Source organism: Ambystoma mexicanum, chromosome 14 (genome assembly GCF_040938575.1).
Source record: "Ambystoma mexicanum isolate Mex_15411 chromosome 14, UKY_AmexF1_1, whole genome shotgun sequence".
Taxonomy (NCBI): Eukaryota; Metazoa; Chordata; class Amphibia; order Caudata; family Ambystomatidae; genus Ambystoma; species Ambystoma mexicanum.
This window is the reverse complement of record NC_090940.1, coordinates 108,340,716-108,352,935: the sequence shown is the minus strand read 5'-3', so window position 1 is coordinate 108,352,935 and position 12,220 is coordinate 108,340,716. Positions and strand designations below refer to the sequence as shown.

Here is a 12,220-nt window from a genome sequence, read left to right as displayed (position 1 = left end):
CCTCTGGCAGCCAACTTCAGATTTCGTAGCACAGAAAGTGGCAGTAGGACCAAGTGAAGAGCCGCAGTGAGGTCGGAGGGAGGGTTTGCATGTGAAGCCATGCCAGACCCATACTGGAGAACAACAGTTACAGGTAATAAGTTGTTCCTTCTCCAGCATGGGGTCTGGCATGGATTCACATGCTCATGAATTTATGAATATAAGAATATATAGCAGTACACCCATCCACAACCACGGGAGGTGGCAAGGCTCAACATTAAGCATTTCATCAACTCAACATTAAGCAACTCTTACCTCCTCACCAGGCCCACCTTCAGGAGAACAGGTTGCGCAGCACTGCCTGGCCAACCCTGGACTCCTCCCTGGAATCCCAGTCGATGCAGTAGAATCTCATGAAGGTGTGGGTCGACCTCCACGTAGCAGCCCTGCAGATGTCCAGCAGGGGTATGCCAGACAAGAACGCCGTGGTAGCAGCGATCGTTCTGGTCGAGTGAGCTCTCGGACGGCTGGGCAACGGTCAGTTTGCCAACCGGTGACAGTGCATGATGCAGCTGGAGAGCCATCTGGAAATGGAAGCCTTCGAGAGGGCCGTCCCTTGGTTCACAGGTCCAAAGTTCACAAACAGTTAAGATGTCTTCCGAAGGCTCTTTGTGCGGTCAACATACAACTTCAGCGCTCTAGCTACATCCAGCGAGTGCAAAGTCCTCTCAGCCGGCGACGAAGGCGACGGGAAGAAAACAGGTAACACCAAGGGCTTGTTGAGATGGAAGTCCAACTGCAGCTTGGGCATAAAGGAGGGGTGCGTCCTCAGCACCACCCTCATCTTGTGGAAAGTCAGGTATGGAGGTTTACACGAGAGTGCCTGGATCTCTCTCACTTGTCATGCGGAGGTGGTGGCCACAAGAAACGCAGTCTTCCACGAGAGGAACTTCTATGGTGCCGAATGCAGAGGCTCGAATGGCGGTCCCATGAGCCTGCTCAGCACCACGTTGAGCTCCCACGCCGGGGCTGGAGCCTTCACCGGCGGGAATGATCGGAACAATCCTTTCATAAACTCCTTCACCAGACGATGGGACCACAGAGATGATCGTCCTGGAGTTCTGGTGTAGCGGAAGATCGCCGCTAGATGTATCTTGATGGAGGCATGGGCTAGCCCTGCCTTGGCCAGCGACAGTAGGTACGGCAGCACCTGGGGGGCCGTAATCCGTAGAAGGTTCATCTTCTGTGCAAGGCACCAGACAGAGAACCTCTTCCACTTATGTCCATAGCACTTGAGAGTCGAGGACGCCCTTGCCCTTGCAAGCACCTCCTTGCAGTCCGCCGGGATATCGTACCCTCCAAACTCTAGTGCTGCAGGAGCCAGGCCTGCAAGTTCAGCGACCCCGGGTCGTGGTGGAGGATAGCGCCTCCTTCTCTGGCAAGGAGATCCGTGTCCGTCGGCAGTTTGACTGGGGGAGGACGCCAACATGTCCAGAAGGTCCGTGAACCAGATCTGTCTCGGCCACGCCGGTGCGACGAGGATCATCCTGCACCAGGACCGTCTGAGTTGGTTGATGGGTCGCAGCAGCAACGGCAACGGTGGGAACGCATACAGGAACAGGCTGTCCCAGGGGAATGAGAAGGCATCTCCCATGCTCCCCTGCTGGGGAAACCTGCTGGCGAACCTCCAACACTTGGTGTTCGTCACCGTCGTGAATAGATCGATCTGGGGATTGTCCCATCGTTGGAAAGCAGATCCACTTGATCTTGTCGTAGTTCCCACTCGTGGCACGAGCGCAGCTCCCTGCTGAGTGAGTCGGCGATGGTGTTCTTTATTCCTGCCAGCTGAAAGTGTACCAGAAACATCCCTTGGGCGACGGCCCAGTGCCACAGATCCTGCGCCTCCTTGGATAGGGCTGGGGATCTGGTAACTCCCTGCTTCCGGATGTAGAACATCGTGGTGGTGTTGTCAGTGAAGATCCTCACCACCTTGCCCTTGAGGGACAGAAGGAACGACCTGAGGGCCCAGAACACGGGCCAGAGCTCCAGTACGTTGATATGGAGCGACCTCTCCTCCGGGAGCCAAAGGCCTCTTGCGTGGAGATCTCCGGTGTGCGCTCCCCATCTCTCCAGGGAGGCGTCCGTCGTCACCGTCTCCTGATGTGCCGGGGTCTGGAAGTCCATACCCGCCGCCAGATGCGTGTGGGTGCCCCACCACTACCGGATCGCTTGGCGGAAGGTCTCGTTGAGCGAGATCCTGTCTTCGAAGTTGCCCGCCACTTGCATCGAACGGGCGTCGAGGAACTCTTGCAGTGGCTGCATCTGCAGTCTGCACAGGCGCACTAGGAAGATGCATGAGGACATCATGCCGAGAAGGGACTTGATGGACCTCACCCTGGCCACGTCCATGGTCAACAGCCGCTGCACCTTTCCCATGATGGCCTTCATCCTTTCCTCCGACAGGGAGGCCAGTCACGCTACTGTGTCGAGCTTGGCTCCCAGAAACAGCGTGACCTGCGACGGAACCAGGTGGGATTTGGTGAAGTTGATGGAGAATCCCAGATCCGTGAGCAGCTGGACGGTCTTCACTGTGTGCCCGATGGCGAGATCCCTTGTCTTTGCTCGGATGAGCCAATCGTCCAGGTAGGGGTAGACGTGGATCCAAGTGCTAGGCACTCGGTGAATACCCTGGGCGTCGACTTCAGTCCGAAGGGAAGGGCCTTGAATTGGTAGTGCCGTCCTTGGACTACGAATCTGAGAAACTTTCGGTGTCCTTTTAGAATGGGGATGTGAAAGTAGGCATCCTCCAAGTCCAGCGACGATAGGAAGTCGCCTTCCTTCACCCGTCCCAGCACGTGCTGGAGGGTGACCATCCGGAACTTCTGGGCCTTGATGTACTTGTTTAAACGACAAAGGTCCAACATGGGTCACCAACTGCCGGGCTTCTTTCTTACGAGGAAGTATCAAGAGTACACTCCGGAGCCCCGCAGCCTCTTTGGGATGAGCTTGATGGCTCCTTTCTTCAGCATCGCCCTTACTTCCAGCAGCAGTTGTGGGACGTGGTTTTCCTTCCTGGCCACGGGTGGAATGCGGCGGCACTTCTTTAAAAACTCGAGAGTGTGCCCGCGGGCCAGAGCATCCAGCACCCAACGGTCGGTGGAGATGGACTCCCACACGCTGACGAACTTCGCCAGCCGGCCTCCCACCGGAGTGCTCAGGCGAGGGCCCGACACTACGGCCGGTTCAGTCCTGCTTGGCAGTGGCCATGCCGCCTTTGCCTCCTTGGCAACGACGACGAGCTCCTCCCGACTTGCCACGTCTTCTGTAGGCCTCCTGCGACGATGAGCGGGCCGCCTGGCGGTACGTCGAGGAGCCACCGCCGAATCCTTTGGAGGCACCTTGCTTGCCTTTGGAGTTCCGAAAGGGCGGCCGTCGTTGCTGCAAAACCCCCAAGGCCCGGGCCGTCTCCGTGTCAGCCTTGATGGCCTGAAATGATTCGTCCACTGCCCTGCCAAACGGGTTATTCCCGTTAAATGGCATGTCCAAAACTCTGGTTTGCATGTCCTGGTGGAAATCGGTCGTCTTAATCCAACCACACCGTCAAAGACAAACACCGTTGCCCAACTGACGGAAACAGGTGTCAGCATTGTCTGTGGCCACCGTTATGGTGTGGTCCGAAGCAACCTCGCCTTCCTGCAGGATCTCCAGGGCCTCCACCCTCTTGTCGTCCGGGAGGAAGTCCAGCAGAGGAGCTATCTTAAACCAAAGCTCCCTGTCGTAGCGGGCTACAATGGCTAGGGCGTTGGCCGCTTTCATCGTCGTCGCCGCCGATGAGATGACCCGTCGCCCCATGGTGTCCAGTTTCTTCCCCTCGCCATCCGGGGGGGAGGTTGAAGTCGAAGCCGTAGCCCCCGCCGCCTTCTTGGCCGCCGCCGAGACGACCGAATTCGGGGTCGGCTGCGCCCTAAGGCCTCTCTTGGCAGGGGTCGTGGACGGGTTCTTCAGGAGCAACAGCCCATCGTCCAAGATGTCGTCCAGTAACGGGACCGAGAGGACCATCTTCCTTTTGGCCTCACGCCGTTGAGAGGAAACCTTCCTTCTTCTGTTCTTCGGGGCAGAGCTCGAAGAGCTCAGATGCCCTGGCAATCATGGCGTGAAAGGAGCCAATTTCATCAGGCGGGGAGGCCCGAGGGGGAGGGAAGGCCCATCCCGTCGTCACCACCGTCGTCATCTGTCCCCGTCGTGGCCGTCTCTCTACCCGTGTCCTCCCTAGGATCAGGGGAAGGAGATGTAGGCTGTGAGGGGCGCGAAGCCCGCAGAGCGTTGGCTCGTGGTTGATGGCGTCGGTGAAAGTGTGCCCTGCCTGGCAGCCGAGGAGCCCGACCGTTCGGCGCTCTCGGTGCCCGCGGTACTTAGCCTTCTGTTGGGCCCCCGTCGCTGTAGCGCCCTCAAAGGACTTAGAAGACCGCTCAGACATCTTCTTCTTCTCACCTACCGCTGGGCTCTTCTCTTCCAGCCAGTTGGTGAGGCGGATCCGCCGATCCCTCATGGTCCGTTCCGACATGTTCTTGCAAAACGCACAGTCCTTCTCCATGTGCATTTTGTCTTCGAGAAGGCAGTAGAGGCATCTAGAATGCTCGTCCTCCTTGAACACATTCTGCAATCTGCATCCAGGGCAGTTCCTGAACAGCTTGGATCCGGGCGTCGAGCTTCCTTTGTCCTGGGCCGTGTCCACGGGTAGGCCTCAAGGTCTTCTGGAATCCTCCAAGAAGTGTAACTTGATGAAAACTTCGCCCTTGACGGGCGTAGAAAATTCCGAAACGGGTCCCCGTTGATCGGAAGTAGAAACGGTGGAGCTTGTGGCTCGATTGACTGAAAAAATTAGATTAAACTCTTTGAAAAAAATCGCAAAACACAGTAAAAGCTCGGGAGCTATAGCACGAGGACTCCCAACACTTGAACGTGTGGTAAAAATCTGAAGATGGCTGCCAGAGGAGGGGCTTAGGTAGAGGGCAGTCATTGGCTGGGGCAGTATGACCCAGAGACCAGTGATTGGTTACTAGTAGAAAGACAGTTCAGAAACAAAACTGAAACTGACTTTTTCTTTACCGAGGATTCCCAGCCTGACAGCAGCAAATATTCATGAGCATGTGAATCCATGCCAGACCCCATGCTGGAGAAACAAAGGATTGTTTATGATGGATAAGCGTACCTATTAAACTCATACTTAAATTATATGTTTTGACAAGCACACCTGAGGCACTGACACTGTGAGTCAGCTGTCTTTACTTTTTACACTATCACATACTCAGAGATTATGTCAGAAGATGGTTACAGTATTTACAAATCACAAAGGGAAAACACATCCAGTTTTTAGAATGGAGGATCCTTCAGTACTGTTTTTGTGCTCATTGATAAACCACAGTTATGCATGGTACCTCTGTGGTCTTGTCAAGGGTGGTCATGGCCATTCTAAGATATTCACCTGGGGATTCCTCAAAGAAACCCAATTGGGTTCCAGAAAGTATGATAGCATTAAGAAGCTGCCTAAAGGATGGATGGTGTTCTACGCAGGGCCTAGTTACAAAACTAGATTCTATTAGACCTCTCTCCGGTTTTCATTAACGCTGGAGTACCACAAGGATCATGTATATCACCATCTCTCTTTAACATCTACATTAGGCCTCTGCTTGACCTTTTGGACGGCCTGGGTGTCCGGTATACCAACTATGCGGATGACACCCAGGTGGTTCTTGAGTTGTCGGGCAACTATGATCAAGACTCAGACTCTAAATGTGGTATATGCTGCAATCCAGTCATGGATGGCCTCAAATTCCTTGGTGCTTAACAATGAAAAAAAGCGGAGCTCTTGTAGCTACCGGGCCATGACTTAAGAAACTTGCGGCAGCTTATGAAAGCTTCATCATCGCTGACAATAAGATTGTGGTAACCAAATGTGTCAAAGCCCTGGGTTTCCACCTGGAGGCAGAATTGAGTATGAAGGCCCAGGTGGTGCACATTTGATCATCCTGTGGTTATGTGGTCAAGCTACTCAACCAAATCAGGCCATATTTTTCCCTCAGGAATAGATCGATCCTGGCCTCGGCCTTAGTAAACTCAAGACTTGATTACTGCAACAGCCTTCTTAAACAGTGCAGTGCGAGCAGTTTTTGGTTTACGCAAACAAGGCCATATTATTAACTCAAGAAGGGTGCTACATTGGATCCCTGTTAAGCAGAGGATTTCTCATAAAATCTTAGCACTCCCCTACATGTTTTCGACCCCCATCACCTCCCATATCTATGGGAGCCTCTGATCATAGATCATCCAACCAGGCACCTGCGTTCCAACGATAGTTGCAAACTCAAACAACCACGATTCAAGTTGGCTAAATTTGGAGGGACCAGCCTTTCGGTTCAGGCCCCTAGAGAATGGAATACGCTTCCACTAGCAATGAGAACACCCCTCTGCCTTTCAGAATTAAAGGGAGCAGTAAAAACATATTTGTTAAATCTCATACCAGGTTAAATGAGCATTGACCAGATATCTCTTTCCTCCAGTCTCTTGACTCTAGCTTTTTGTTTTGTTTGTACCGTCTAATGTTGAATGTGCGCCCTGAGGCCTATGGACAAGTGTGGTGAAACAATAAAAAAATAATAATAAAAAAACATTCCATTATATGCCCATTAGGTGTCAATATAGGACTTAGTTACATGAGAGTCTGTCACATGTCCCTTGGCTTAACAGATTTATAAAGCATCTGGGAGAGTGGTGTAGTCAATTTAAAAACAAGGCACTTACGGTGGCTAGGCCTTTTGCGGCACCCTTCCCCCAAGGGACCTGAAGCGGATATGGTATTGTCATAGCAGCAGCCAAACTTGGAGCCTCTGCACTCTTCAGATGGGTTCTGCAAGGAAATTGAAGTTCAATTACTTGAAAACAGACATTTTTCTTCACACAAGGAAACACACATAATTACAAGCCACTAAGGAATGTGCATTTATGTAAACAATAGGATAATTAACTAAACAGGAGAACTAGAATGGCTGAAAAGAAATTGAATATCTCCGTGATGCTGCCTGCGAAAGCAATACAGCAAAGTATTCATGTCTGAAGTTAGACTAACTCCATCCAAGCCACTGAAGTCTACTCTCACCAACGTGCACCATACTTAAGAACTCTTTGGTCATTTTCCATTGTTTTGGATACTGGACAGACCCAGCTGTTCATTGTTCATTGATCAGGTACAGCGCAAGCCAGGCAATAACCTTCTTATGCCCAGCCAATTGTCACCAACCTACACTGGTGACCAACTCAATGTGGGTGCAAGAGTAGTGGCGACTTCAGGCCTGTCAAGTGAAGGCCTCACTATTCGAAAATCCCAGCATAGGGGGTCCTTTGGGAGTTGAAGGGATCTTTTTCAAAATGATTTTGTGTTAACTGGAGACAAGCCAAATGGTGAGTTTTGAGAACTATTGCACTTACCTCAATGGTACTGTGCAGGTTTATGTGCATTCCTGGTGGCCAAAGCAAGTGTTACTTGAGTTGCACTCTACCCTCTTTGCTTCAAAGACCAAGAAATGGCTTGGTACCTTTATAGAAGGATTTAATGTGGAGGTGGGAGGGAGCCTCTTATTTGCAGCATAGGTCAAATCATTTGCTGAAGACAAACTTGTGTGGAAGTTTTCTCTTTTTCACCTGGTGCATACTAATACTCAAACAGACATAAGACGCCACACCAGTCGGGTTTGTGCTGAGACTAACAACACACATCACATATTTACAAGGAACAAGCACCAGCAGACGTGAGGATCGAGCGGGTGTGCCGACTGGTGAAAGGCCCACAACACAGTGAAAATTAACGTTGAGTCATGATAGGACAAATGTCAACATCATGGCAGAGTGAAAGGTATGGCTGCTTACAACTGGAGCAGTGTCTTCCTCTGCTCGTTCATTCCTGCTGACATAGTCTTCACCGTAGTACTGTGCGCATCCTGCATTATTGGGACCTTGTGCAGCTGTTATCCCGTCGGGACAACATCCATACCTGTAACAGAGTAAATCACGACTCAAGAATTATTGACATGCACAGGAAATTTACCAGCAGTCACATCCTGTGAATGATTATCTTGTCAAAGTCACAATTCAGCTTAATGTCAGAATATCTCAGTCTATTGTATTTATATATTGCCCCACCAACTAGCATCAGTGTGTTGTACTGCTTCTAAGCCTGTGGACCCACCTCCCTGTCCTCTCTGGTTAGCAGCAGCAATGAGCGTGGCCTCACAGGTATTTGAAGATGACAGGTAATGGTTGGAGGACATGTGGGAAACTAGTCCCAGCCAAACCCTTGTTTCAAGACTACTCTGTTTCCCATAAGCAGTTGATGTAATTCTAAGTGAAGGAGGGCTCGGTCATCACCTCTTCTCTGTTTAACTTGGCTATTCACCCTTTCAGTGCCCAGTCAGTTCTCAACATTTCAACCATATTTGGGTTAAGGATTGGGAATGTACATGGCCCTTACCGATGTCAAAGACTACCCCATCAAGTGCGCATATACACACGCCCCATGGCTAACAAATCTAAATGAAGAGCTACCACTGCAAATGGCAGCTGTTCCGTGACACCAAGAAACTCTGCGGTCTAGCTTCCATTTGCAGATTATGGTGTAAGACAGAACACCTTGCTACATAAATCCCTGGAGGCCTTCAAAATGCACCAACAAAGATCTAGAGAGAAACGCAACAACCCAAACTTTTAAAGGGACTAGATTCGTCAAAGCAATAATCAAGAGCAGAAATAGAGGGTAGGAACTGGAATACACCAAAATCAATGATTATTTATTTTAGGATCTGTGGCCGTGAATGAAGGAATTGGCATTTAAAAAATAAATGTGAAAAATCTGCAAGCATTAAATCAAATTGCAGCCTTTGGATGTGTGGAGTATTTTTATCCACGCCACTGCGCCACACTGCCCCCCTTTGCCAACGGGGAAAGAAAACTACCAAAAATGGAGGCAATAACCCCTGTGCGCACTACATCTGCAAAAATGCGCAAAGTTCATAAACTACCAAAAGAGCTGCACGCCCTGCCACATACACAGACAAAGTGGTGTAAAAGCAGGAATCGCTGCTGTCATTTGTCATCTGAAACAAGGCCACAGAAGGGCCTAATCTGAAAAAAGCCCTTAAAAATTCAGTCATTTTCCCAGAGAATTATGGAAAGGAAGGTGTGCTGAAATCATGGATTCTCCAGGCAATAAGAGGAATCCAGGCCTCCCTGCCTGACAGCTGCTTATGGAAACTAGCTGTCAAACCCATTTAAAGGTGTTTCTTTTTCTGGAAGAAATTGCAAAATCCACGATTTCAAGCATGTTTGTGAAGGGCTAATTCTTTTAAAATGTTTCAATCCTTTATAAACTGTGCTTATATTTTATATTTGAAATTAAAAGACTTTAATGTTAAAGAGCCCAGTCTGGGGCCAATCCACTATGTAATTCTGATCTGACAGCTTGGCCTCGGAAAACTGACATCTCCGCTTGACACTCCCTTGAGAACAGGAAGGCTAATGGCTGTTAATGGTTCCCGCATAATGCCAACAAGCAGCACAATGGGACTCAGTAGACTCTCGTCTGGGGCTGAGCCGAGAACAATGGCAAGCTGCCCAACTGATCTCTACAGGGGAGCTTCCCTCTTCAGGCAGGATGCTACCTCCCTGATCAAAGGACTGGACAGCTGTTGCCTTGAAGGGGAGGTGCAAAGAAAAAAAACTCTGAACTTCTTGGGGTTTAAAGCTGTATTGGGATTAAAGTTTAAAACTGTTTAACTGAGCAACCTACAGAGGGATAAATCTGAAACTTGGTAGACATTAAACTAATTTCAACCTTGTGATGTGAAGACATTGAGGAAACTCGTAACATTTAAGGAACCAAAGTTATGAAAAATGTCTGATTGTGGCAAAACTATTAATGTTGCAAACTTACAATTATATGTACACAATCCACTAATAAGAGCCCAGAGATGTATCAAATTAGAAATGTTTAATCCAAAGTGCTATGGGTAAAATTGATAAAAATAAATAGAACAACCAAAACAGCTCTCACAAAGATGGGAAGTGAATGTAAATGTAGACAATCGAATATAAAGTATATGTGTCCAATTTTATGAGGGTACATAATGGTAGAAATGTACATTTGTGCAAAAGTATGTTTTGGGTAAAAATCCAGGTGGGAGTTCCTAAATCCTGTCATAAAATGACAGCTCTGTTCAGACTGCCAACCAGGACAAAGCACATGCCTATAGCCATTCACCGATTTGGGGGTGTGTTTTAGAATTTCTGCCCAGGCCATAAACTTTGTAATGTATAAATATAGGAGTTTCACTACACATAGACACACTGCTTCCAGAACACACTGCTTCCAGAACCCATCCAGATGTCAAAGTTTTTGGAGGTTACATAGACATATTCCCATGCGCCCACACTTTACCAAGCAATGAAGACAAATGACTCCCTTCTTGGTGTTCAAACTAAACTTTTGATGTTTTTATTAGTATAATTGTGGTGCCCTCTGATTACACGTGTTTCGTCGACTTACTCGTCTTTTTCAAATCAGGGCTAATCAAATAACACATATCCATTTTATATATGCATTTATATTAAACATAATAAAAAGAAATTGGCCATTTTAGGGGGGGTGAAGGGTAGGAGTGTTACGGGTAGTAGAGAAACAGATATAGAGAGAGAAAATAAAACACAAAATTTGCACAAGGTTAGTTAATTTGACTCAACATACATTGATAATTGTCTTTACTCCTCATTTCCTATGTACAAGTTAGCATAATCCTGTTAGAAAAGAAGGGTTTGTATGGTTTTAGGTTCATAAAAAGGAGTTAGCTTATCCAATAGTGCGGGTTTGAGAAAGTATAATTTCTGTCTTTGGACTAAGTTCAAGGGTTAAATCCCAGGACATCTGGAAAAGGTCAATAAAAACTGATTCAGAATAAGGTGCAATCCAATATCTTAACCACAAGTGCTGGCATTAATGGAGTTCATGGTGTTGCTGATCACATGCTGTGCTGAATTTAGCTTCCCATTTGTGGTTCTGTGGCAGAAGTGAAGCAGACAAGGGTCTCATACTTCACTACATCTAGGATTACTAAATCCACGACTTCAAAATGAAACTAAAGTGTCATGGCATTCGTGCCTTCATTTCGTGCCCAAAACCGCTGTTTACTTTGACAGTATACACAGCTTCACGCGGTAACGCGTGTTTAAATAGTGTGTTTTACAGTCCCCCTTTCCGCATGTTTAAAGCCCCTCTTGCAAGCTTACCTTAACTTTCAGGTCTCGTGTAAATAAGTCCTTTTCCTCCCGGCATCTCTCCCGTACTCATATATCAACAGACCTGTTGCTTAGCAACAGAATCATGCTCCGCTCTAAGCTACGGCGGCCATGTTTGGCTCTAAAGTTCTTTTCGTTCTATATTAAACTCTAAATACTGTGTATTTTGCGAATTCCGGAGTTGCCATTTATTTGTAGTTAAATAAAACCACTATATGTTAATTTTCTAATTGTCACGGGACAAATTCCCGCACATTTGTTCGCACTTCCTATTGAAGTCTAAATTGCATTATCAATGGAAAAACCCGTCTTAATTTAATGACAACTATATTCAAAAATTGTTGTCCTGATGGATCACCTAAATAGTTCCAATTATTGAGCATCGTATCATGTTCCCGGTAGTCCTCCTTCAGTTTCTCTTCTGGCAGCCATATTTTTGGGCAAATTTGGGAGTTGAATAAATAGAAATATGTGACTATGTTCATTACATACATAACTTGGTGTTCCATGGTGAGATCTGATCTGTCATACCTAGAGTATCATTCCAAAGCCATATTTTAATGCTAAATGCGAGTGACACCTAATATCATACATCCCCTATTTTCTAACAGATTTGGGTTCTAGCAGTCAGTACTGTTGTTATATATTTCATGTTTCCCAGTGAAATGCTTACAAGTATTTCTTAATTGTTTAATCATGCTAAATTCAAGTGACACCTAATACCATACATCCCCTATCTTCTCACAGATGTGGGTTCTAACAGTCAATACTGTCGTTATATATTCCATGTTTCACAGTAAAATGCTTACAAGTATGTGGCTAATTCAACCTATTGTAATCAGAGGGCACCACAATTATACTAATAAAAACATCAACAGTTTAGTTTGAACACCAAGAAGGG

The 12,220-nt window shown here is 47.7% G+C and overlaps 1 protein-coding gene across 4 annotated transcripts in view; it reads right to left on the bottom strand.

The window, feature by feature from the left end:
• PAPLN (papilin, proteoglycan like sulfated glycoprotein) overlaps window positions 1-12,220 on the bottom strand; it is a 1,044,076-nt gene that overhangs the window by 218,195 nt on the left and 813,661 nt on the right. For all 4 annotated transcript variants that reach the window (XM_069638639.1, XM_069638640.1, XM_069638642.1 and 1 more), the window contains 2 exons: window positions 7,903-8,026; window positions 6,781-6,886 (listed from right to left, as the gene is read on the bottom strand). In XM_069638639.1, coding sequence (XP_069494740.1) covers window positions 6,781-6,886; window positions 7,903-8,026 — 230 coding nt within the window. The remainder of the gene's footprint in view (window positions 1-6,780; window positions 6,887-7,902; window positions 8,027-12,220) is intronic.